This window comes from Necator americanus, chromosome III (assembly GCF_031761385.1).
Source record: "Necator americanus strain Aroian chromosome III, whole genome shotgun sequence".
NCBI classification, from domain to species: Eukaryota; Metazoa; Nematoda; class Chromadorea; order Rhabditida; family Ancylostomatidae; genus Necator; species Necator americanus.
In genome coordinates this window covers 7,572,712-7,599,081 of record NC_087373.1, presented here as the reverse complement: position 1 = coordinate 7,599,081, position 26,370 = coordinate 7,572,712, and the positions used below count along the sequence as shown (strand labels likewise).

The 26,370-nt window shown below is 39.7% G+C and overlaps 6 protein-coding genes across 11 annotated transcripts; 4 read left to right on the top strand and 2 right to left on the bottom strand.

Annotated features, from left to right (window-relative positions):
* Positions 1–676: 676 nt before the first annotated feature.
* RB195_008878 (uncharacterized protein) lies at positions 677–4,604 on the top strand (the record flags this gene model as incomplete). 2 transcript variants are annotated; one of them, XM_064195603.1, is made up of 17 exons in its annotated part: positions 677–763; positions 909–963; positions 1,041–1,114; positions 1,177–1,307; positions 1,371–1,445; positions 1,499–1,571; positions 1,853–2,057; positions 2,116–2,210; positions 2,444–2,569; positions 2,654–2,811; positions 3,131–3,269; positions 3,377–3,472; positions 3,540–3,629; positions 3,718–3,810; positions 3,897–3,949; positions 4,000–4,083; positions 4,589–4,604. In XM_064195603.1, 17 exons carry the CDS (start codon positions 677–679, stop codon positions 4,602–4,604), a joined length of 1,650 nt encoding a protein of 549 aa, XP_064046747.1. The 2 variants fall into 2 exon arrangements, with proteins under 2 accessions (XP_064046747.1, XP_064046748.1); XM_064195602.1 differs by lacking the exon at positions 4,589–4,604 and having other exon boundaries at positions 3,897–4,064.
* Positions 4,605–5,352: 748 nt separating this feature from the next.
* RB195_008877 (uncharacterized protein) lies at positions 5,353–10,090 on the bottom strand (the record flags this gene model as incomplete). Of its 3 annotated transcripts, XM_064195601.1 has the most annotated exons (6): positions 5,353–5,563; positions 5,627–5,801; positions 6,636–6,790; positions 8,252–8,389; positions 8,515–8,689; positions 9,940–10,090. In XM_064195601.1, 6 exons carry the CDS (start codon positions 10,088–10,090, stop codon positions 5,353–5,355), a joined length of 1,005 nt encoding a protein of 334 aa, XP_064046744.1. The 3 variants fall into 3 exon arrangements, with proteins under 3 accessions (XP_064046744.1, XP_064046746.1, XP_064046745.1); XM_064195600.1 differs by lacking the exons at positions 8,252–8,389; positions 8,515–8,689; positions 9,940–10,090 and having other exon boundaries at positions 6,636–6,789; XM_064195599.1 differs by lacking the exons at positions 5,353–5,563; positions 5,627–5,801; positions 6,636–6,790 and having other exon boundaries at positions 8,179–8,389.
* A 1,861-nt stretch (positions 10,091–11,951) lies between these two features.
* Positions 11,952–18,577, bottom strand: RB195_008876 (uncharacterized protein; the record flags this gene model as incomplete). 2 transcript variants are annotated; one of them, XM_064195598.1, is made up of 15 exons in its annotated part: positions 11,952–12,072; positions 12,146–12,243; positions 13,428–13,555; positions 13,652–13,843; positions 13,899–14,010; positions 14,068–14,167; positions 14,515–14,624; positions 14,687–14,817; positions 15,432–15,537; positions 15,970–16,083; positions 16,165–16,323; positions 16,380–16,501; positions 16,581–16,666; positions 17,706–17,773; positions 18,518–18,577. In XM_064195598.1, the coding sequence occupies 15 exons, from the start codon at positions 18,575–18,577 to the stop codon at positions 11,952–11,954; spliced, it is 1,707 nt and encodes a 568-aa protein (XP_064046742.1). The 2 variants fall into 2 exon arrangements, with proteins under 2 accessions (XP_064046742.1, XP_064046743.1); XM_064195597.1 differs by lacking the exons at positions 17,706–17,773; positions 18,518–18,577 and having other exon boundaries at positions 16,581–16,662.
* Positions 18,578–19,246: 669 nt separating this feature from the next.
* RB195_008874 (uncharacterized protein) lies at positions 19,247–22,167 on the top strand (the record flags this gene model as incomplete). Its single annotated transcript, XM_064195595.1, has 3 exons — positions 19,247–19,315; positions 19,676–21,648; positions 21,936–22,167. The coding sequence occupies 3 exons, from the start codon at positions 19,247–19,249 to the stop codon at positions 22,165–22,167; spliced, it is 2,274 nt and encodes a 757-aa protein (XP_064046740.1).
* RB195_008875 (uncharacterized protein) lies at positions 19,478–21,655 on the top strand (the record flags this gene model as incomplete). The annotated part of the gene is made up of 2 exons (XM_064195596.1): positions 19,478–19,550; positions 19,686–21,655. The coding sequence occupies 2 exons, from the start codon at positions 19,478–19,480 to the stop codon at positions 21,653–21,655; spliced, it is 2,043 nt and encodes a 680-aa protein (XP_064046741.1).
* A 2,533-nt stretch (positions 22,168–24,700) lies between the features above and the next one.
* On the top strand, positions 24,701–25,075 carry RB195_008873 (uncharacterized protein; the record flags this gene model as incomplete). Of its 2 annotated transcripts, none has more annotated exons than XM_064195593.1 (1): positions 24,701–25,075. In XM_064195593.1, the coding sequence occupies one exon, from the start codon at positions 24,701–24,703 to the stop codon at positions 25,073–25,075; it is 375 nt and encodes a 124-aa protein (XP_064046738.1). The 2 variants fall into 2 exon arrangements, with proteins under 2 accessions (XP_064046738.1, XP_064046739.1); XM_064195594.1 differs by having other exon boundaries at positions 24,731–25,075.
* Between the last annotated feature and the right edge of the window lie 1,295 nt (positions 25,076–26,370).

Sequence of the window (26,370 nt, the reverse complement as noted above, 5' to 3'; positions counted from 1 at the left end):
CGAATTGGGACCGTCGCAAACTGCAGCGATGCGTGGTGCCAGCGAGGGTTTCACCACGCTCCTAATCACTGCAGTCCACCGCACCGCCTTGAGAAAACCCGCGTACACAATTGCGTACGTGTGTCATGTCGTTTTGACCCTACCGTAAGTCAGACAGACGTAAATCGACTGGTAAAGTGGCTGGTGTTGGTCAGCGCTTTTGAGATGTATGAACACGTTCGGCTTCGATTAAGAACCGTCTAAAGCTATTGCAAGCGCCTGAGGGCCTATACACTGACTTGCGGGGGTAACCTTGTATACCACGCCACCGCTCTTATCCTCTTAGACAAGTCTGGTTCCACTTTGTCGACCCTGAAGAGATGAAAGGCTTGGTTTCATAAAGGCGACTTCGAACCATCGACCATGTGAGTTGCAGCAAAACCTTCTTGAAACAGCGTTAACCCCCTCCCCTTATTCCTACTTCAAGAAATTCCGCAGAACAAAACAAATTCAGCCTCAGGCAGATCCCTGTGGAAAGTATTGTCTCCAGATCAGTCTGAAAAACAGTGGCGAAATAAGATGCTCCAAATAAACCTCTCGTCTCGATTGGAGCACATTATCTCAAGTGCCTTTTTTGCCGGAATCATTTCATAATTCGACTCCTTCGCGTGCTAAAATGTGAGTATTCCTGTGGAAAATGTTCACTAGCCGTAATTCGATATCTGTTACGAGAGTGGAACTCGGGTCCGAACAGGAAGACGCTGTTGCTGCTTTCATCAATGAGGTTATTATCGTTTCGATGTTTATTGAGGTTTCAGGGTTTCTTTCCAAGTCCTTTGATGGATATCTTTTAAGTATCCCATCTTGTTAGCGCACTTGTGGCTTGAAGCCTGCTTTTTTCCCTAATGATTGTAATTTTTTTCATTAAGGGAACATCGTTACAAAATGAAACAGATGCGACATTTGCAGCAACAGACAAATCAGGTCACAAAACCAGTTTTTTTTTTACCTGGGTGGAATAATGAAGAGGAGTTGTTGTGAACAAATCCTTAATTTTATAGGTGCGATACTTGGAGTTTGCATCGCAAGGATTGGGACTTCATTTGTGACGCTCAAACCATTCTTACGGGGAAATGTAAGTCAATCTGATTTTCTTCCCTTTCTATTAGCTAATCTCATCTCAACCGTTGCATTTAGGGGAAAAATGATGCGATAGTTCTAAAGCTTCTCGTTAAAAAGGCTGTTAAATGGGCACGTGATGAGTATCCTCAGCTTTTATTCATTACTGAGGTCGAACGAAAAGACATCGACGAATACGAACGGATAGGGTGAAGAGCAGCTCTTTTTTTCACTGTAAAAATATCGATATTACCTTCTTCCTCAGGTTTCAGGTTCTTGAAGGTGGATCATCCGGGCTCATTCACCACTCGTCTTCTATTTCCTCCACATTATTCTCAAATTAAAGAGTGAGAACACTCCTCTTAATACATTTTAGCTGAGATATATGTCAAAATTTAAGACTTCTCGTGTATTGCTGTACCAACGATGACAAATTCATCCACGATACGATTAACCTTCTGGAGAAGATTCTGGTAACTTCTACTTTTTCGTGATTCCACTGGGTTACTGTTCAGTAGGGGTTAAGGGGAATGCACTCCACAGCTCTTTTATTTCTGGAAGCTCTATTTTCTTTTTTTTTTTCTTAGTAGTTTTAGCATGCATGTCATAGATCCTCTAAGACTAATGTTTTAGTCCCCGTTTAACTTATTTATTCAGTTCCAGAAATAAGATCGCGTTTGAACGGCCCCCCAAACTATACTTCACCCCTATGTAAGAGTTTTTTTTTGTCATTTCTATCGTTTCCCACTTATAGGCCTTCAAATTTGTACCCCTTGTTGTTCTACATCACTTGCTGGATGTGTATAAACTCGGGAATTCCATAGTTGAAACCTTTGTGCGCGTTGCTTCGCACGTGCAACACGTTCAAGAGGTTATCGATGTTTCTGTGGAGCAATCAAAAACGGTTATAAAGGAGGAATCTCTGCTCTTGGATCACGCTTGGGAACGCCTTAACACCGGTAAGTTAACGTTAAATAGTAGGATAGAAAACAGTGGGCTAAGATCCAAACACTTCAGGACATTTCTCTGAAGTGGATGAATGTTGGAGGAGGTTATATGCTGCCGTTTCTTTGGTAAAAGCTGTCCGTCTCGCGTGTGCTGGCCAATATTTGGTTAGATAATGCTTTATTCACTTTTTCGACTTAGTTGGTAGTGCTCATTATTTATTCAACACATTCTTTACTGTTAAATGTTCACGTATACGTGAAATCTAACTAATCCGGTTTATTTTTGAATAAAATACACAATTGGTACGAGTTTCAGTTCCTGTGTTGAATGTTCTTATTCCTCAATAATTTGTTGTTGTTCCTAAATTAAAAATTAAATCCTAAATAGATTTTTTTAGCATGCTATTGCTGCCGTTGATCTTGGTCTGCTCATGGGAAACGGTATCCCAGATCAACTTCTCCAACGCTACGCACAGTTCTGTGATCACTCTCTACCGCCACCTACTCCGATAGAAGAAAATAAGGTTAAATCTCGTTCACTTTCCTTCTGTACCGTTTTATAAAACGCACATTTTATTTGCTATGATGCGTTTGACTGTTATTTTTAGATATCGCTTTCTGTCCCTAAAAGACTGCCGAATTCTGTTCAAATACCTGTATGCACTGATTTATCAAAATGGGAATTCGTCGATCAATACCTTGCTCGCTCGGAACCTGTTATAGTAAAAGGACTCAATAGTGATTGGCCTGCAGTCAAGAACTGGAGGTTTCGACTACTTTATTTGAAAATGAGAAGATTTAAAGGTTTTGCTCTAACTACAAGGGCTCTTATGGTGACATGAAGCAGGGGACAATTGCGTAAGCGGATGCGCTCGGCGCGGCGCAGTGGAGATGACGATTGGAATCGATGTGATACCATCTCGAAATGCGGCAATGAGTGGTGCTAGCAAGAGTCCTTGCGCGATCCTCACCGTTGCGCTCTATCGCACCGCTGTGAGAGCAACCGCTTACAAAACTGCACCATGCTTCATGTCATTTTCATCCTACTATATCTCCATTAGTGTTTTTGCAACTTATACTTTCAGCTTCGAATATTTGCATCGAATTCTGAGCCATCGTGTGGTTCCTGTGGAACAGGGGTCCAAATATACTGATGCGGATTGGGCTCAAAAGTTAATGACCGGTTCTGAATTCTTCCATACCTGCACGCTTCCGCTAGATGAAGTAAGTATGCAACTTGCTACAACTTACTTGTTATTAGTTTTCGGCTATTGTAAATACATAAATCGGCTATTGTAAATACGAAAATAAATACATTTTTTTTTGTCTAGAAAGGCCCTCTCTATCTTGCTCAACATCGTCTATTCAATCAAGTACCTCAGCTTTGTGATGACTTCTCTCTTCCACTTTACTGTGACCATTGCGAAGTAAGTCTTCTGCTGCTACGCTGAAATGTGTTGATGAGAACCGTGCTAAGGAGTTCTTTGTTTCCAGTTCGAGGATGTCGATAAAAACTGCTGGATAGGACCCGGAGGCACCGTCTCACCTCTGCATACAGATCCACGTGAGAATCTTTTCTGCCAAGTAGGTTGTTCTATTCTGCACCTAGTTCTAGTTCGATTTTTTCAACAGTATGTTCACTTTCCTTTAAGGTCCATGACTAAATTTCTAGATAACCGGGCGAAAGTTTTTCCGAATGGTTTCTTCGTCAGAATCCGATAAAGTCTATGCGTTCAGGGATGGTATTATTACAAATACAAGTCAGGTATGTTTGCTCATTTATTTCTTCATTTTTTTGTGAAGACCTTTTTTGAAGATCTTTAATGTATCTCAAGCATTCATATTCTACAGGTTGATGTGCTCAATCCTGATCTGGAGAAGTATCCAGAATTTGCCAATGCAAAGTGTTGGGATGGAGTTGTTGAAGACGGAGATGTTTTGTTCATTCCGAAAGGATGGTGGCACTTAGTCACATCGCTCACAAACTCTGTTTCAATTTCATTTTGGTTCGACAAATGAATAGTTGGTCGAATCTAAGGTGTGTAATTTTGTGAAATCATTCCGAAACGTTCATGATTGGCAGCCTATAGTCTGAAGTTACCGTGGGTTGTAATGTTTTTCCTGAAGGAAAAGCTCGTCCTGAGTTACTTTAGACTTTTGGGTGTGAATTGCAAGCTTTTTTCTCGTTTGCACCATCTTTATATTATATATACTATCAACGTTGATCGCTTTAAACCGCCTTGACGGCCCTCGTCCTCGGCGGATGAGGGCATTGGTCCCTCGAGGAGCCTGGTGAGGAGATACGTGCGCCATTTACTGCAGATCTATCAGAAATAGTGAATACAAGTGCATTTCTTCAATGCAGACGCCCCGCGTTAGTCCGGTTGGAGAAAGTTTGCTGCGATAGCTGTTTAGATGCCTGGATGGCTTTAAAATTTCGTAGATTCGAACATATACGTTTGGCAGCTTCCTGCAGATTCATTCGGTTTTGCAAATTTGGCACTATAGTCTACTATGCACTCTACTTGTCTTGTCTTTTAAAGCGGAATCGTCAGCTAAGCCAGATGTGCGCTTATATCACCCTTCTATCCCATTGAATTCGACCTGCTATCAAAATTTTTTTCCTTGAGAGGACACGGTTACCTCGGATTGATGCTTTTCTTACAACATTTATAATATGGTAGTGAGTAATTGCACTTGTTTTAGACTAGGTATCTAGATCCTTACTACAAATTTTTTTTCAATTACTGTTTATTTACTGGTAATTCTATGAGATTAGTGAGATGTTTAGTGTTAGTTTATTTTTTATTGTACACCTGTATAATGTGCGGTGGCATCCGGTAATCATTTTTGATTTTGAACTTGTTTCGAAGTTGAAGTGGCGAAGATGAAGTCTTCCTGAAGTTGGGAAACATATCATTGGTTTCTTTGCTTTCTAGCAGTCTTCTTATTTGAATGGTACGAGGTTTGCTAATTCCGTTGTTGCTGTTGTCGTCTTTCTAACATTTTCTTTTAAAGCTGAATGTTAGTTGTTCCTGTTGTTTATGAAGTCTTTTTTTCGACGCAGTCGCGAACGTCATACATTTATATGTCTGTACAGTACATAATTACGGATCACTTGGGAAATCGTAGCAGTTTTTTTTTTGTTTGTTTTTCACATCCAATGGTCAGTAAAACAATGGCATACTCCAATGTTTTCAATTTTATTCATGGTGCTTTTCTGAAGAACAAAAAACCATCGCATCTAGGTGTGAAGTATTATAATTTGAATTTATTACAGTACAGAATGAACCGATGAACCTAAGAATTAAACTGTTCTTGCCCTAGCTTGAGCTACAATGCACGATGTATCGCCGCTCGACTCATCGTGCAATTCATACTGTAATTGGTACGGTTTATCATCCTTCAGTAGATGTACTATAGCGCTAAATTTGGTGAAGTCTACCACAACATCCATTTTCTGTCGTCCTATCGGAATGGGGCATTTGATACCGTGTTGACATGCATCCAAATTATTTCTGAAGCATAGAAAGGTAGATTTCTCTTTGACGAGGACATACAATTTAGAAAAGGGGACTAACAGTAATCCAAGAGTAGGTACTGGAAACCATTCGCATCCTCCCAATGGAGTTCCCCACAACCAGAGTTTGATTTTTAGTCTGAGAGAAGGTGACGTGTAGACGTTCTTTGGATTTTCCATATCGCATCGTATCACTGCTGGTGCGCTAAGGTGAATTGGATATACCATCTTGGTGCCTGGTAAATAATTGTGATTGTAAACCACTCATACTTTCGACATTTTCGAAATTTTTTCAATCAAACAATTTGTGAGAATTATTTTTGAAGTTTTACTTCTAATTCTTTCCAGATTTTATATGAATAGTTCAAGAATAATAAAATTTGGAAGTTTTTACTTCACTATTAATCTAATTTTTTTCTAATAACAGTTGCAGCCCTATACTATCGTGAGGAAGGTTTTGTCTAAGAAAAAAGAGTTTATGTGTTCAATTTTGTTTTTAATGATTTAATGGCAACAGTAACTTTAACGTGCAGGGAACTTCTCTTTCTTGTTTTATGTAACCGATCCATAGTTTATATTTCCAGAAGATTTTTTAAACTTTATCTATATCTATACCTAACTATGTCGATTTGTATTTCAGCGTCCTGCTTAATTTCATTCGACCGTACTCGTTCGCCTCTCTTTCCCTTATTTTTCTGCTTTTGCTGAGACTGTATTGTTTTTTTTTGGTGAACTGTACACGAGGTTGTTTGCACCTTCTTCAGGCTTTGATGAAGGTATGAACAACCTCGTGTACAGTTCATAAAAAAACATCCCAAATTAATACAACCTCTTATTATGCCTAGATTCATCGAAAATCAAACATTCCGATTATTTCGCAGTGATTCTGCTGAGATTGTTTGCAATCTTTTTTTTTAAATTTAAATACGCTTCAAATGGACGGATTCATCTTCATTTTAGTGGATTTGCTATCCAGTAAGAAACGATCTAAGATTTTGATCCTGTGTTGCTAGGATAGCGATGAACGTAAGCTTTAATTTGTTTTTGCTTCTACTTTTTTTTAAATTCACCTGTTTCGTCGTAAGGCTCCGCACTGTAGTACTTCACTGGGCCACTGCTACATTGCCACCAATGGAATTTCGTGTCCGTTCCATTTGGCCATGTTTGACATGACGAAGTTACTGTCCCAACTATTGCCAGTAATACGAAAACACTGTATACCATACTAAAAAAAATCCAATTTTGAATTACACCTCTCTAAAAAAAAGCATTTGGAGAACACCTCATCTTTAAAAAAAACATTAAAGAAAAACTTGAGGACATTGTAACAGTTATAGGATACAGTAGTAGTTGATTACGCACCCCTTAGTGCATGAACGGCTTACTTTTCACTAAATTCTAATGCGAATGATCCGGAAAGGATAAAAATTCTATTAAGAAAGGAGAAAAATGGCCTGCATTGAAGAGAATATTGAACTGTGCTTCCCTTTTTATAGTGTTTTCTTTAAGAATTCTTATCGTTTCTTCATTGAATCCATCGAAGCTGATAAATCAAGTGCATTTTGATATGAGACACTTTTATTTTACATCAATAAGCTAATTTAAAGGGCATAAACTAATGAAGAGCTTTCTCAATACTTGAAGTTGAGTTTCAGTTTTATCCAATCTCAAAGTTTTTTTTTAAAATGTTTAATCTACCTTTGAAAAAAAATGGATGCTAAACACTATGTATTATATTTAATACTTGTACGTAGCTGATAGCATGAAATTGTTAGCAAAAATCGAAAAATAGGCCGGCTACACTCCTTCTACAGTTGCCCCTAACGGGTGGATAACGATCGAGAAAATTTCCATGAACGCCTGGAAATCTTTGTGCTTCAATTTATCAGGGGAATTTATGTGATAACAATGACAAACACATTCTTGAGGAGAGAAAGGCACATAGATCTAAACAGAAGTGCGTTGACCTTTGACAGATGGCCTATTCATCATTAACAATCAATCTTATAGGATATTTAGATCATTGGAGTAATCCATATTGGTTATGGGAGAGGTTGCAGGGGTCTCAGATCAGGGAACATTATGGTATAATAGGGTATTACAGTAACCTTGTTCACATTAATCTGTAGCGAATAGGGACAGGTATTCCAAGCATACTTCGAGTCCATTAAACGTTTCACCGTTATCGGTTGATAAGAAGCGGACTGTTCTGCCAGAAAATATGAGTTGTTTACTTAAAACGCACAGAAATTGCCGGGGATGAAGGAGACGATGAGGTTTTATTATGATTTTTTCTTGAGACGATGAGGTTTTATCATGATTTCTTCCTTAATTCAATTTTAAGTTAGAAATAGTAAATAGATAGTAAATTAAGTTAAATTTTCTTTAAAAAGTTTACTCTCTGTGGCCGAATGGAAGAATTTTTGGATTTCAGATGTGTTCGAAAAAATGTGAACGTCTATCAAAAACGAAATTAGTCGAGGATATTGTTGTCATTATTTCTCCGTTGTTTTCAGGATTTTAGACTTGCAAATCTTTATGATTTTATTTAATGTACAAAATATTGTTCAGTTAGGAAAAAATGTTCTACGTATTTAGTCCTTGTGCTCATGATCAATGTATTCTTGCACGAGCTTGTGCCATTAGACATATATTATCGCCGCTGGTCTTGTCATGCATCGCATACTCCAATTGATACGGTGCATCGTCTTTCAACAGATCAATAATCTGTTGGTACTGGGTGAAATCCACGATCACGTCCAACTCTTGACGACCGGTCTTAACCGGGCACGGAACACCATGAGCACAAGCATCCTGATTACTCCTGAAATATGTGTGATTAAGACTAAATCTAAAAAAAAAATTAGTATATGTAAATAAAAAAAATAAAATATATGGTTAGTAAATAAATATATAGTTAGAATGACAATGTTGAGCATGAAAACTTACAGTAACCCGAATGTAGGCACTGCACTCCAAGCACAACCGCCTAGCGATGTACCCCATGACCAAATGTTGACGGTGAGTCTAAGGTGTGGCGATGAATAGACATGAGTTGGATTCAGCACGTCACATTTTACCATGATTGGTGCACCAAGATGGATCGGGTACTCGTAATTTTTTCCTAAAAAAAAATTGTGGATTTTCGTCAGATATTATATTTCGCTTTTTTCACTTTTTTAAGATCGAATTTTGAAATTAAAGCTCGTTCTTCATCTATCTCTTCATCATCTTCATCTTCATCTTCATCTTCATTCATCTCTTCATCTTCATTCAAATAAATCTCCTCCTTCATTCATCTCTATTCAGTTATAATTAGATGATCTTAGCGTGAAACAAGAGTTTAATCACAATCACAGGTATCCTGTAAAACACATAGAAAAAATATTGTTTTCATCAATTCTTGTTAACTTTTAATATAATGTCTTTAAGCAGCAGTTATTTAATATATCTTGCTTTCGGATTTTTTTTTTGTAAATGGCCGATCTTTGGAAAGATTATTCTATTCATATCGTGTTTCATATCAAAAGGGAGCAGTTTCTTTTCATCGAAATTTTCGAATCCTACCACGAAAGGATTAGCTTGTGCTGATATTGTGGGGTCGCGTAGGTGTAACAGATAGGCCCTACGCGGATCTCGGATGACTTCAAAGACGCTTTTAAAAACCACTCTTATCAATTAGTGAAGTCCAGAAAATTACATGAAGAGCGATCTACGCTACACCCCTGTGTTATTCCGCGTTTTTAATGAAGATCATAATCTGGTCTTATTGATTCAGATCAATATTCATAGCAGTGAAAATGATTCCCGCCAATTTTCTCAGATTTCGCACAAAAAAAAAACTGTTTAAAATCAAAATTTTCAAGTGTTCTCTTCTCCGCCAGCATTTTATCTTACCGATCGATAAGCCGTCATAATTCTTTAACATGTATTGGAATTTGTGACTTTTACCATTTTTCCTACTACTACAGAGATACTGTATTTATGTCTTTGTCTCAAATTGATGGAAATCACAAAAATGTGATGTAAACTGCTTCAACAAAGTAGCAGTAGACGTTTCAAATGCATGCTTTTGCCTCCTTGTTACAGCCGGAAATTCTGCCCTTCATAAAAACCAGAATTGCTCACGATCTTGATCACGATCACGACAGCATCAGAGTGGTCACTATACGGAGTTGGATGGTGGGGATAGCGAACGCGCGTGCGCCTAACCAGTGTGTGCGTTGCAGCAGACGCGTTGCGGTCTCCCGGTTGAAGAAAACTGGGGTCGAGTGTGATCGCTGACATTCAGCTCAGAGAGAATTAACTGTCACTATGTTACTTTTGACAACAATATAAATCATGATTTTAGAAATGATATTTTTCGAATTGTACCTGTCTGATCGAACGGTGTAGCATTGTAGAACATAACCGGGCCAGAATTACATTGAAACCAATGGAAAGTGGTATCCGTTCCATTCGGCCATGTTATATCACATGCTAGCGCGGTGGCACTCAACGCCAACAGCAAAACCAGCTTCTCCATCCTGAAACAATTTCTTTTACCGCCTTCGTCGATTAACTTTAAATACTGCACCTTTTTTAAAATAAGAAACTACGAAAAAAAAACAAGAAAAGAGCACGATGATAGAAAGAACTCTGACGATCTGATTCGAAAGACATTAACAAAGTTTTTGCAAAACACCATCATGTATTCACTTCACTAAGGATTTTTATTGAAATCCGAGCGAATCTTTTAAAAATAAGCACAAAACGTTGGATATTGTGCACAGTTGGGGAGGACATGAGTGAGTCAAGCTCTTTACCTCGCTGGTTCATTACCATCGTGTCAGATCTATGAAAAGTGACATTTTATAAGTCCCTCAGACTAAGAAAAATACAAGAAATTGTATTTCTCTTAGTCTTAGGAACTTATAAAATGTCTTAGCTGATTGTTTTTTTTTTCCTGATTTATCGCGATGATGCTAAGGATGAAGCATCCAAAAGGGGACAGCAAGAAAAGGAGCATAGTTCGGTTTAAAAACGAAGATGAAAATGAAAAAGCATAGAAAGGGATCATTCGGAGGAATTCTAGAATAAGAACAAGAAAGGGAATCCGGGAAGCATCCACGGCATCATTACAAGTAAAAGTGATGTTTGGTTAGAAAAAATTGTCATAGTCAGGAAAGTAACGTTTGCTCGGAAAAAAATATCTTTTACTTGTATCCGCATACCTCGAAAAGAAAACTCTGAAAAATTTCTCAACCTTCTGAAATTTTCTAACTCTCCATTTCCATCCTTTGAACTAGTTGCACCAAACCAAATGATTGACCTGCACGAAACTAGACATTTATAGAATCCCCCTTCTGATCGTTAGAAAAATAAAAATAAAATTAAATAAATAAATAAAAATACAGTTTCCCTCCAGGTTATTCGTAAATGTTAAGCAAAAAATTTTGCGCTTATCCAGAAAAAAAAAGACCATGTGACGGGAACAGATACGACCAAACTTTATGTAGCTACTAAACCATGCCTTATCGGAACTTATCTCTGCGACAGTTCACTTCCAGGAACTGCTCGAACTACACTACTCTACACCACACCCACTATTCCACATAGAGTTCGACAATGAAGCTCAGCTTCTTGTAAAAGGTACCTTTCATATGAATAAATCAAGTACGGCATAAAATTTTATTAGCTGGTAAGCAAAAAAAAAAAACTGTACATGACCTCTATATTAGAATTGTACAGCGAAAACAAAAACAACAATGAAAACTTTAGAAACGTAACAATATAGATCAAACAAAAAGGTACCAAGACTTCACACCATCAAAGCAATAGGAAATACTAAATAAACTACCTAACGACATCTTGCGCTTTCCAGAACAAAACAGGTCCAATCTGATCAGAACATAAAAAAGCTACAATAAACTCGAAAAATACTCGAATTAACTATCATAACTAACTGAATGAGAAACAAGAGCAGTGCCTTTCAACTTATCTGCTGGAACTTCTAGTAATATTGCCATGGAGAAACAAGAAAAGCTTTTTTTTGTAGCAGAAAACAGAAAATTTAGCTGTAACTAGTAGACTTGTTGAAAGTTAGACGCACAAGGCAACCAGAATGATACACATCATCCCATTCCTATGCTTAAATGGAAGGAGACATTAATGTTTAAATAAAGCATTGATATTTCCCAAACTCCGTAAATTTGATGGTAGATTATGTAATAAAAAAAACCAAGCAAATCTAAAAAATGAACAAGAATGCTACCAATACGTTAGCTGAATGTACCCGTTAGTTAAAAACAATAGCAGAAACTAAGTCAATATGATCTGTACTTTAAACTCGTTAGGAACAAAAAGCAATTAAAATAAAAGAGAAAACTGAATCTATGTCTAGTATTCTAAGATTTATCAGTAATCCTAGGAAGGAGCGGTCCAAGATCAGGACCAAAATGACGCCCACCGCTTGTTGGATGGAACTCCGCTTGCTCAACTTGTCTTTCTTCTGGCGGAACACCCAGTCTTAAAGAAAAGGTCAAATTAATGAATTTGCTAAGGTTTGCATCAACACTGAAAAAAAAAAAACTAGTCTTACCTTGTCAATATATTGCTAGCTAGTGATGGAATAACTGGCTGTAGTAGAATAGATGTCATCCGTAGAGTCTCATAGGCTAAGCCCAATACGGAATCGAGCTGAAAGTGGAAATTCAAAACCCTTAAAGAGTTAAAAACCTAAACTCTGCAACTGATGCTATGATATTTTCTAGAAACATTGTAACCTGGGAAAAAACAACGTTAGACGCAAAATCTCGCCATGAAAGTCCATTTTTTTTATGCGCAGCACGGAAAGGACAGCCAACAGACTGCTAAACTAACAGAAATACCTAAGCAATGACAAATTCCAATCTTTATCATTCGTTGAAGTATTGATGAAAGCTGCCATGCCACAGGTCAAAGTCTTGTGAAAGTACAAATCTTTTATGGAATATGAGTTTCCAATAGTAGGGCTTCATATATGGAAGTATTGTTTGCCCTTCAACAATGTTCTAAGCCGCAATGGTGGCTCTATGAATTGGTGCGATATCGACGAGCTTCCTCAGGTAAGGGGGTCTAGCTCATGGGTGAGGCCAAGTCAAGTGATGAGAATCCCTTCGCCAAAAGCGAAGGGGGACCTTACGCCAATCGTCCAAAAATTAAGGGAGAAGTCGGAGCACCGGCTCCAACTACCGCATCTATGCTTGATGACCATCCACAGGAGGATCCTCCGCCGAAAATTGCGACCAATAGTCACCAATGCATACAGCTGCAAGAATGTCCCGCCATAACAGCTGAGAACTCTGCTGGAAGACATAAAAAAGGATTAAGACCAACGAAATTTCAGAAAGTCAACGATTCAACAGATGGGATACGAACGCAGCGCAACTCTAATGTTATATGTCGCAAAGGGTATCTACTCTTCAGTGGCAATAAACATGTTACCAATTAAGTGTAAATGAATGCACTAACATATTGACGGCAAACAGTCCGTTTTCGAGTAGGAAATGAAAAACAAAGCCGATCATGTTCTACTATGAACTCGGAAGCTTACAGAGTCAATTTTCAACTGAACTTTCATTGATTTAATATTTAGTGGAGGATATTCCGTGGGATTAAAAATTAGTAATTTCAGCGGGTCCCTATTATAACAAACTTAAGGGTTGTCGATTGGTTGGATTTGTTGAGAAAATCCGAATATTCCCGCAATAATATTACTGTTTCCAATTCGATGCCAATCTCAGCTAATAGCCTTAAAAAAAGGTGAATCTTTCGCAGGGCGTACGAATGTAACTACTAACTAGAACTCAAAGAAGACTGTATCACATGAATTATAAACACACCTTTTCTCCCGATTCCAACTTCCACGGCTGAGCAAATTGAAAGAAACCATTTCCAGACTTCACAACTGCAATAATTCCTTCAACTGCCTTGTAAAACAACATGTCATCATATAGCTGCATCGTTCTCCCTAAGAAGGACGGTTAGGGTTCCTTTCAATTGGTGTGAAAGAATTATAAAACAATAATCAATAATTACAAGAAAAAAACCATAACGAATAACTAACCTCGAATTTCAGTCAACTCTTTCAAAAGGGAGCCTGCCATGTCTGCAAGATCTCCATTCAAAACATTTGGAACAAAATCGTGGTATTTCTGGGTTGGATTGAGCTTCTTCACAGTTGCTCTGCTCAGAAGATTTCCTATATTGTTGACCAAGTCGCTGTTAATGACGTTGATAGCCTTTTCCCGTGAAAAATCTAGAAAGGATCACAATAATGTTACAAGAACGACGCTAAGATAATAATCACAAACTAGAATCTCCATGTGGCAATCCTTGTTTCAGTAAGAAATACCGCAAGCCTTCCGTCGTGTATGATTTCATTGCAACAAGCGGATCAATGACGTTGCCGACACTTTTTGACATCTATGAAAGCACCTTTCGCTTGGAACATAAATTCAAAGGGAGGGAAGAACCGTATACCTTGGCATTATCAACGAGCCAATGACCATGAACAAAAAGCTTCTTAGGTAGTGGTAGTTCAATGGCCATCAGAAACGCTGGCCAGTAAAAAGCGTGAAATCTAAACGAAATGTATTTGCTAGGCCAACAACATCACAACTTTTGAATGGCTCAACATTTCGCCGCCTATGTCTTCCTATGTCTTATACGTATCAGCTAACTCATACAATATAAAACGGAAAATTTAAAGAAAAAAAAAACTTTGTGGGAATTTTAAGACAAATGAAGATCCGCATAGGATGTGAAAAAAAGTTGGTTGCCAGCGTATTGAAGCAGAAAAACTCACTTTCAATGTAGATCTGTGACCTCCGATGATCTGTAGGAAATAAACGTGCGCAAAGTAGCGAAAGATGAAGGTCAAAACCACAATGCAAGAGATATAGAAAAAAGAGGAAGAAAACCACCAACTTCATTATGTCCTTTCCAAGAATTTGGCAGGTAGGAGGCCAAACATCCATCGTTTTAAGATACCCAATAACGGAAAGATAGTTCACGAGGGCGTCAAGCCATACATAGACCTATAACAAAAATTCAAAAATATCCTTGAGGTGGAAAAATGTTTAAAAGGTGTAGGACCTACGGTTTGCGTGTCGTCATCAGGAACTACTATACCCCATGGTAGTCGTGCGCGACTTCGGGAAATGGACAGGTCACCATCCCATTCAAGATCTTGTAGAATAAATTGAAGATAATGTTTGGGGCGAATTACATCTGAAAACGCTTTATGTGAAATGCCAAGTTTGACCTTTTTATAATCTTAGTAGTTGCCTGACAATGATGTAACTCTATAACTGATAAGTTAATAAACATTGAAAATTGAATGAAATGAAATCATGGAATTAAAAGATGTCCTTGAGAGGAGAACTATCGATGAAAACGGTCACTGATAAAATATCAAGTGTACGGTGTTGTTCAATATCTTCGAAAAACGTCGGTAGAAAACGATCACTCGTAACACAAAACAAAACAACAAAACACACAAACTACAAACTTTAAATATGATTTCTAGTAGTAAAAAGCCGGTAGTATAGCTGTTTGATCCTCTTATAGAACAGCTCCGATAATGGTGAAATAAGCTAAAACAAGTACCTATCTACGTAGAATTGTTCAGAAAAAGGCCGATTCGAAACCCTATTCACCTAACACATCACAAAGACATTGATAATTTTGATCTTTAAGGCTACCTTCGAGGAGAGATGGAGATAGGGAATAAATGAATAAAAACCAGGGAAATAAAATTTCTGCAGGACTGGTCTGTAGAGCCGTGTACGAAAGATGTGACTTAATGTTAACGATAAAAGATTTCACGAAGATAAATGAAATACCTGTAGTTAAGAGCCATTGTTTCACTTTATCTCTGAAGGCCGATAACCGAAACATGTAGTTTTGCTCCTCGACCCATTCGACAGCGTTCTGAGTCCCCTTCACAACCTAATAAATGGAAACGTGGTGAAAACACATGGAATATACTATGGACTATAACAGTACAAGAATAAATCTAAATATATATTCATAAGTAAAGAAACACAATAACATCCCTCCAGAATTATATGGTAAAGGAGGAGTTCGCCCGATGTTACTAAGGCAATTATTCAACCATGGATCGGGTAAACTGTAGTTTGGAAGGGAGGGGGCGAGCATTCAGTGGCGCCGTTATTTCTGGAAGTAAATAACTAAATTAGTCGGGACTCTAAGACCTATGCATTGGTCTCAGAGGATCTGTGACATGTAAGCTAAAGTTACTAGGAGAAAAAGTGGGACAGAGCGTCCACAAATAAGGGCGCCACTGAGTCCTCCCCAAATTACATTTTTCCCTTTGGGACCTGTCTCATCATCAAATTGTAATTTACGAAAATCAGGTACCTTTCCTGAAGGTGAATCTTCAACGTCGGCGTCCGCAAAGAAGCATTCATCCACTATGCTATACCAACCAGCATAAATGTCTTTGTATATGTATCCGCTGTCGCTAAGTCGTTTCTGTAAAGAACAAAATAAAGCAACTGTTTACAAAAACAACAACTTATTTGATACCACAATATAATTTAGTAGTTTTCTCACCCACACGTGCTCTACACATCGTTTATGACGATCTTCTGTGGTTCGAATAAACTCAGTGTTAACGATTCCAAACTCTTGGAAGAGGTCACGAAACTTCCTCGATGTTTCGTCGCAAAATTTCAGCGGATCCTTCTGAGCTTTTTCTGCGGCACGGAATATCTAAAGTGCTGCCTAGATTGTGGTTGTAATCAAAACTCCATGCAAGGATCTGAAACCTTAATGCCGTGTTCATCCGTACCGGTGGAGAAGACGTGGATGTTGCCAGGTTCTCTCAGCTTTTGCCATCGATGAGTAGCATCAGCAAGCACTACCGTATAGAGATGACCAAGATGAGGAGCTTAAAAATTGTGAATGTCGAACTGTCAGTAAACCAAAAAAGAAAAGAAACATCACAGCCTTTTCAAAAAAAACCTCACCTGCATTTGCATAGAAAATTGGGGTAGTAATGTACGAATGATTTCTTCTCAACAACAGTAATAGTGATCGCTGTAACCTCATACGGCTGGAAAGGAACAAAACATCTATAGCTGTTTAAACCATCAAAAATAGTAATTGTGCGGAAAAAAAAGGAAGAATATAAATTTGAGGTTCCATGGTCTGGAAGAAAAATTGAAATCAGAACAGCAGAATGATGAAATCTGTAGAATATGGTGATCGAACTGTTGAGCACTTCTTTCTCAATTACAGACACAAAATTAAACTCAAAATGTTGCAGAAATCAAAAATTAACGTGTACTTTTATGGAAATTATTCCGGAGTGACTTAGTAGTTAGTTCCTCAAAAAAAAAGTTATAATACCGAAGACCGCCATAACGTTCGATGTTCTTCTTGTTAATAGTATCTAAAGTGATGAAATTCGGCCTACATCTACAGGCTTCGGTTTCTCAAATACAGAGAACCATTTAAAATTGAAAATGTTGAAATGATAGCTCGAAAGTGCTTGTTTTCTGTGTTACAATGAAGAACTGAATCGAAAAGTATCCAGAAGTTATTGCATTACTGGCCCTGGCATGATTTTTTTTATTATTCGGAGCCCTTTCTGTCTTGTATAGGACCCCTCTCAACTGAGCTACGCTTCCAACGATCACCACGAGCAGGCGAGAAGCAAAAAAGAGAGAAAATGTAGCTGGGTTGGGGCACTCAGTGGCGCCCTTATTTTTGGACGCTCTTTCCTACTTCTTTATACCTCTTTATAGCTTAAGTTTACAAGTCATAGATGCTCTAAGAGTAATGCTTAGGTCTCAGGACCCGACTGATATTCTTCCAGAAATAAGGGCGCCAGTGAGTGCCTCCCAAACTACTTTTTACCCGGAAAAATGTAGAGATACGAGGATATTGGAAAGTACAGAAACAAATACGAAATAAACAAGAACAAGGAAGAAACAAATAAGAATAAAGATATGAAATAAATCTAGTAAGAAATAAATAACAATAATAATAAAAAACAAGGTATCCACCCCAACTGACAAATGGAAGATAAAAAGAGAAGAACGGACTCAGCTATGTCATTGTGAAGTGCATAGAAGGAAAACCTTACTAACATCTGCTGTGATGACCGAAAATCCAGTAATACTCGATAACTCAAGAAGCAGTGTTCCGAAGGAACCCTCTATGAACGGAGCGAGGATGTGCAGTTAGAGCGCGTTTTACGACGCATGCATAAATACACTGAAATAATCGTCGAATATTTTCGTTCAGAAGAAAAATCATTAAATGGTGAAGGGTGTTTGAGACTAGTACAACTATTGACTAAATAACGTATGGTAGATTTAATAACTAATAATGATTGAAACATAATGATTTAGTAAGTTTTTCATTTCCGCCAAGAGCTTGGAGTCAAAATTTCGACATGAAGAGTCGAATGTTGCCGTTTCAGAGTCCATAACTTTGTTACGAGAAGATTTGACAGAAAACGGATAGTGTAGAAGGACGCGGAAGGAAATTTCCTACAAATTTATACTAATTCAATCTCCATTTACAAAACTATATCTCAAGCTCGATTACAATTACGAATTACTACTCGCATGCTCTATTTATTTACGTATTTATTCACATGCTTGACATATTTGATCTAATGATCTCAATAGCGCGAAAGTTCGACCTTCTTTGAATCTTGCCATAGAGATTGCAACTTATCGATTTTCAAATTGAAGCGAGAACCAAGATTGGTAATCTCGATATTTCTCATTATGTGTTCTTTCTTTTCATATTTCCTTCTCACTTATAACTGTGTAGTTCACTATGGTCAAAAAAGCATCTAGGATGTTTGTCCGTCTGTATGTCAACGAATGAACGATGGAGAATTGCCATGTCGAGCTATGTTGATCTCTCCTCAAGCATGTCCACTGGATACCTGATGTCTCAAAGGCGTTCTTGGAGGAATTCGCGGTAGCTTCCTTATCTTTCCCACCATCTATGTACGCCTTATGTCCCTGGAATATGCGCCGTTACTTTGCTATGTTGAGTTCAGTTACTTGCGTGAGAGCCACTAGTAGTATCCTTCTGCTTTGTATACTTAATTTTTTTGTTTGCGTATCATTCATATTTTATATACCTAACATTGTTTAAGATCAATTTTCCCTTTCTACTGAAAAGAATGATAATAAGTATATCGGTATAGACGTAACGATCCATTGTTTTATTCCAATTCTGCCCTCCTTAACTACCTTTTCCCACTTCATTCTGATTATCACGTGCGTGTTGATGGTCGAATGTTTATTGCTTATCACATTACTATTAAAAATATATACTTTTATGTAGTTTTACAGGAAAGCTCCAGCCAGCTGCTGAACGGTCAAGAACAGACGCCGCAAGCTCCTCCACATAAACACGAGCTATCAACAAGCGATGATAGTCACTTATCGTGACCTCACTGCAACTCAAGTACTTTATGGGCGTGACACGCTTTAAGCTAACTGTTGCTTGGGGTGCTTCACAATACTTCGCCTTCATTGCTCACGAGTGGTCGTATACTTGTGGCAATAAACATTCATTGAACCACATATTTACTCATTGGAACGATTCGGGCAAAGGTCCCAAGAATCTCACCATCCCACATACGAGCTATTCGGGATTCCAGTGAATGCGTGTGTGCTATAGAGGGAGTGATACCGTGTCTCGATATTCCGGCTTTTTCGACAACTTAAATAAGGTTGTGCAAGCGCCATGACTGATGAAAGAGAAGAATTCCCGGTGCTACCACTGAAATCGTCCAGTTTTTTTTTTAAGAATTTGAAGAGCTATTAGCGCAAGACCACCAGACTTCGGAACCACCAGCGGGTAGCTCACAGGGGACGGCTAACTCCCTGTCATCATGTACGGAACCGAACTTCACCAAGCAAGCCCTTATCATCTTAACGATGATGCTATCATCGAACTCGATGATAGTAAAAGGGCGTGGTAGGAGACACTCTTAACTGTTATGACTGTTCTTGGTAGAGCTCACTTGCATCGCTCAGGAATGCGGCACATAACGCTTTGCCCATTTACTCACCTTCATTGCTCTTGCTAGGGTATTAAAGACCCTAAGTCGCTAGCACCCACTAAATACTCTGTGGTGGAAAGCATTAAAAAGTCTTTAATACTTGAACCCAACCCCACGGTAGACAACAAGTTTCGAGTGTTCGCAACATCGGTGTATTCCGTTTTGGAGCGTTTCTCGAGAAAACACGTAAATTTCAATCTCACTGTGGCGCAATGTCGAGGCCTACGTGAGATTCGTAATCTTATTACAGCTGGAGAGATCAAGGTTTCCGTTAGTGATAAGGGAGGCGAATTTGTTGTTCTATCACGTGAACTAGACAAGGCGATAACGAGACAACATCTTGAGGATGACAGTCTATATGTCCCATCCTCCGCCAATGAGTTTAGAAAGCAATATCGCCGCCTAAACAGGGTTTGGGTAGAAACGGCTGGAACAGCAGGGCTCCCAAAAAACTTTATTACGCGTCTCAAGAACGACTTACCCGCATGTCCAGTCCTATACATGCTAATCAAAACTCACAAGCTCTCTGAAAATGGCCTCACTTCGAACGATCCACGTGACTTTAAAGTGAGGCCTATCATTAGTGGTATCGGGGGCCCCACGGATAGAATTTCCTGGCTGCTCAACATAATCCTAAATCAGCTGCTCAGATATGTCCCTGCCCACCTCAGCAGTTCTAGCAACTTCCTAAAACATCTCCGCAGTACCTCATTTGAGCGTGAATGTGTAGTAGAGACCTTTGACGTTACGTCACTCTATACGAACGTTTCAAACGATGTAGCGATGCAGGCTGTTCACGAACTGCTCACGCAGCGCCAGGCTTCTTTAAACATGTATGGATTCAGTATCAGGCAGATCATGACATTGATAAACGAATGCCTGAATTGCTCTATTTTCCGATGGTCGGGACAGTACTACCGACAACCTAGAGGCCTAGCTATGGGACAAAGGCTGGCACCCACTCTCGCCATTGTTTTCATAGCCAAGATCGAAAAGCCTATAATAGACCGCAAACCACTGCTGTATTATCGTTACATAGATGATTGCTGCGTCGTCTGCTCAACCCAAGCAGAACTAAACGCGTGCTTCAATCTTCTTAATCAGCAGTGTCCGCACATTAAGTTCACAAGGGAGAGACCGATAGACAACTGGTTGGCTTTCCTGAATGTGCACATTTACTTGTGGAATGGGATATGTAAGACTAAGTGGTACCGGAAACCCAGTAGTAAAAACATCTTAATCCACTATCTTTCAGCGCATCCCAGCAAAATGAAAAAATCTGTTATAGGTAACATGTACAGAACGGCGGCAAGAGTCTCATCGAGTAGCCAGGAAAAAGCATGGTCTATAAATGTGGCCCATAAAGTAGCAATGTCCAATGGATACCCAGCTGGAGATGGTGCTACCCGACAAGCACGGTATCCCTCTCGAAGACCCAACGTAGTGGATGGCCCAGAGAAGATCTCTTTCTGTTTACCTTATATATCTGATGATATGAGCAGAGCAGTACGGGGCTGTCTACGAAAAGCGGGTCTAAGGAATGACGTGAGGGTTGTGGAAATACCTCCAGCAAACCTCAAGGGGAAGCTAGTACGTAACCGTGTGTATGATCGACTCTGCACAACTCCCAGCTGCGTGGTTTGTCCGTATGGCAGAGAGGGTGATTGCATGATATCGGGAGTGGTGTATCGTATCACGTGCAGGTTGTGCGGTGACGATTATATAGGGGAAACGGGACGTCCATTGTGTATTAGGGTCAAGGAGCATCTAGATGGACTCGCAAAATCAAAAACCTTCACCCCACTTGGAGCACACCGTAGAATATGTCATCCAAACTCCGAAGTAGAGGTAGAAGTTCGTATATTATCCTACGAGTCCGAAATCACAGCACGCAGAATGCTAGAGGCCTTTTGGATAACCGCCAAAAGTCCAAAAATGAACAAGAAGGATGAGTGCATTGCGATCACAAACGAGTTATCCCCGTATCAAGACTTGTGCGGGTTTTGATCTACGGGGCGGGCCGTGAGGTCCCTATATAAAAACCCTTGTGACTCGTAGTTGTGGTACGTGGTGGTCTGCTGAGTTAACAAGTCTAGCTAATGAGGTAAGTACTAGCCTATGTGTTGCTGTTTGAGTTTGCTTACCGTTTGGGTGCTTTCTGTAGGATGATGAGGCGCTTGAGGGGATAGGTCACTAATGGCTTTGAGTTTTCCAGGCTCTGACGAAGGCGATATCGCCGAAACGTTAGCCGCTATTTAATAAAGATCGATACCAGTCTTGGCTACAGCTCAAGGAAATCAGTTAAAACTACGTTTCAACATGCCGAGATTCAAAGACAGTCGAACATGGGCATTAAAAAGTCATCCCCAGCCGATCTGCGATTAACTCTAGACGATCTCGACAGAAACGGTATAGCTGCTCTACTGAACCATTTACTTTTTAGGCTGGAAGCTCTTGAGAAGGGTTATTCATATTCTCCTGGAGCGCACATAACCGAAGTCCAGCTACGCTTTCCATAGGATACTGTGTGGAGGACAATTGCCACAGACGTGACCATAGATCATAAAAATAAAAAATCAAAGCAAGATCTATTCACTCTCGGTGGGAATGCTCAGACAAAGAGCATTCGAATAACAGGAAATCAATGAGAGTTGCGCACTCGCTCAGCTGGCGCATCTGGTGAGCAAAAACTACTCGAACACAATCGGATTGGGAGAGCAACATTGTGCCAACAACCGATAAAGACGTTGGACAGTATATACACAGTCCAACAGTGTTTACTGCTCAGAGCAACGTCGTGCATTCACCCATCCAACATCTCTTCAAGTTTTTGCCCATTCCCAATGCGCGTACCATTTACGTGCCCAGGACGACTTTCCCAGCCAGTCTACACCCTTTCTCACGCGGCGCGCGGGAAACATTGCCAGTGGCAATCTATTACGGTAACGCTCCCACGCCGCCGCTGCATATAAGGGCTGGCTCCGAGCACTCGAGGTTCCAGTTCCTTTTTCATCTTTCTTGTGGTATCGTAATTCCGTGCTCGTGTTCGTGCTCTTTTCTATCGGTTGCCGCACCATAACCGCATGCCCGCATTACACCATCTACCCTGGCTGGCTGTGCCCGAACCGCAGCCACTATCCATCTATCGCCGAGGACCACAACCACTGAGCCCTATAATCAGACCCCTATAATCTTCCGCCGTTAATGTAGTGTATTTATGCATTGCCGTGTAGTGTCGTTATTAGGATAAACCACTTGTACGTAACCACTCGCACCACATTTTAACCACTAGGAAATGGGTTGGGGAGTGGGATCAGGGGGCAGCCCCGAGGCCCCTAGAGTGGGAATCGGGCAGAGGGATGGGGCCCTGGGCACGTGCACGCAAGATTCGGAAGGGCTAAGCAATGATCTGCACGCAGCATGGCGAATTATAGCTGTCCTATCCGAGGACTTGAAATTCAGTCGCGTCAGGTACTGGACAATAATGAACGAGGAGGCCATACTCTGGTTTTAATTTTGATTTTGATTTGTCATGTTGAGCAAGAAGCTGAAAGACTACGTGTGCTGGGCCACGCGAAATGAGAACAAATCACCTTGGAGAGGCCGCAAACAACACGTATCACTCCCGTTTCGTGAGCTTTGGATGACCAACTACAATGACAGTGTGGAAGTGCCCAATAAGATATGGTGCTTCGAAACATCATTAAGGCTGCTGTCTTCTGGTGGTTCTCCAATCTCAGACTGCTACGTAATGAACTGAAAGGGAAGGCCTGTTTATGCCCAACATAAAAAGCTCAACCCCAATCGCCATTCCAATCTATTTTGTTTGTTGTTTGTATGAAAGGTTGGCGCGGAGAGATTAGCCGAATGTAATACATCTGTAATTCATTTTATTGCTCTCGCATTGCTCAAGTGCGGAGAGATAATGCAGACACCGTAATTGAATTGGCCAGCCTTTTGCGATCAAGTCCACAGGAGAAAATACTAAACTATGAAGAAATTAGAAAAGAAGAAAGAGGTAGCAATTAGTAAACTGTTATCTGAGAACAACTTAAATGTTATACTATTTATTTTCGCGCATATATTGTCTATACTAACATACAAACTTGGGATTACAGTTAGAGAACATGTAACAAGCTATATATCCTGTGGTGTTAAGCATATAAGTTTTGTAGAGGCAAGAATAAGAGCAGATAATTTATTTTTTCATGTATATGCGGCGGATACTAACATATAAACTTAAGCCTATGATTTAAAATGTATAACAAGTTATATATCGTAAGAGTAGGCATACGAGTTTTAGAGAACTGGGGATAAAAACAAATAATGTAACGGCTTAGTGCTGTAGAAAGCGATTAAGATAGTTAAAACTACGGGACGTACACTTCCACAAGAGGAGCATTTAGATCTGATATTTCTAACATTTGTTTGGAGCGATTAGGAGTATAAGTAAAAATACAGGGTAAAAAAAACTCAAGATCCTGGAGCAAGAAATTAGAGACTGAGCCGAGGTTCCGTTCCGAGGTTTTGCAGTAGTTGTTGAGATATTGAATGTAGTTCCGGTGAAGTATTGATGTTGTGGTTGAGTAAAGGAGCCCAGAGGTAGTAGTTCAGTTAAACTTCTTGATCCGTTTTATTGAGAAGAGAAGTGCTGAGATGCACCGAAGAAAGTACAGAGTGTGTGGATTGTGCATAGAACGGTGGTCTGGATCCAGTGTTTCAGCTAGTTTTTGTTGTGAAAATGGATGCGTGCTAGGACATGTCCTGGGGTCATGTGCAAGCTAAGGGGTTGGCCGGTACAGCCCAATCTTAATGTCTAGTCACGGACGCAATATAATGAGTCGTTTTCCTCATGCTAGATTTTTGGAATGTATGCGAGGTTTGTATTTTAGAAGAGATATTTGTTGCTTTGGACTGTTTTTAATTTTGTTGAATATCTTTGAATTATTTTTTAATTTTGCTCTGCGCAGAGTTGAGCATGCTTCCTTCTTGGTCTTCTTCCTTTTTCTTTGTCCTTGCTCAGTGTTTACCTTGTCTCGACACACCTCGAAGATGAGGATATTCGACACCTTTGCGCGAGGAATGACAGCCGTCGCCATTTTGGAGCGAGTTTATGCAGCTGCTGCATTTGCGTGTCCTAACCAGGGCGAAATGAAGCCGATGATCCAACAATGCAATACAGTTATTCATGATCGTGATATTAACCTCTCGATGGAGCAACGCGAAGCTACATATCGCCCTGGTGGTCAGGAACATCAAAGTGCTGCTAGCCAGGCAGCCATTGGTGCCTACAAGACAGTCGCTGGCGCTATTATTGCGCACGATGAAGGACAGGTAATGTCCCCTTCCTCGCTACAACTAGTACCAACACAGTGGTTTCCCACTTTGAACAGACTATGTTTTCGGTTTCTGCGTGTAAGGACTTGAACGTTCTACGGTTTGTAGCCGATTCAACTGCTCGAGAAAGTCTCACAACTACGCCGATTGATCTGAACGAAATATGTACTGACAGAAATAGTAAACTCTTTTAAGCAACAAGACTCTCCTTTAGAACAGGGCACTCCGATAACATGGTTGAAAGCAGATCAACGCCTGCGCTTTGGGAGAAGGTGCAGATTTTGTAAGCCTATGCATGCTTCGGTGTTATGTATGTGTTGTGCTCGTAGTTTGTTTATGTTTTTATATTTTACCAGTTTATTATTATTATGCTGAATTCTCAAAAAGACTTACTGGGACCACGGGGTAGAACCAGTGAGTGCAATGAGAAGCCAAAGGTTTCGCTGGACTAATCCACTAACCGAAATCTGCTCGACGATAATGCTTGGATAGAGTAGGAAGTCAATTGTAGGCATGTACTACAGCCGCTACGAAGTTCGTTTCTGTCTATTGAGTGTTCCTGAATGAACTGTTTCCTGAACCAAATGTTTCCAGGCTGTTTTGGGGTCGCTTGCTTCATGATTACATTTCTCGTCCAGGAAAATTTATAAAAATGGGATATTGAAATTTCTTATTATAATTAGCGACTCGAAAGCACTCTGCCAGCAGGACTTCGACCTCAGGAAACTCGATTTTGTTTTACGTTGTGATCTGTCAGAAAATATTTGAGAGAAAATTACTAATCACTTTGTAAAAGGACACTGGTTCACTTCCTCAGCTTGTTTTATAAAAAAGGAGAGAGAATGTATTTTCCCTTTTTCTCTTTTCTCCTGTTTCTTTCCTCCTCATCCTCTCCCGGTCTCGGTGTAAAAAATCTTTCTGGAACAACAGCGATAGATTGCCATTCTTCTAATACTTTGCCAGCTACTTTGTTCAGTCCAGTAGTTCCATACACCACAACCTATGCCATTATTGAAATAGGTGCCAATTAGTGTTGAGTAGAGTTCATTCTGTGAGGAACAGGAATTCAGCGATTGTCAAAATATGACGAGTTAATTCAAGTCCTACCACTGCCCAGTTTCCTGAACTAGAACTTTTAGCACGTGAATTGTCGGACTGAATGAGCTTATCGTGCCTTTAATTTTTTCCAGCCCCTTGATTTGTGTTCTAGCAGGGTCAGAAATTTTTATTTCACTTATGACAACCCACTTTCTTGCAAAATTTGCTGTGTGGGGAGCTCGAATTGTGAAATGTGAAACTACCGACAGATTAGATTTATTATCGACGTGCTAGATCATCACAAATGTAACATATTTTATACTGTCTACCATTAGTTTGTTGAGTGA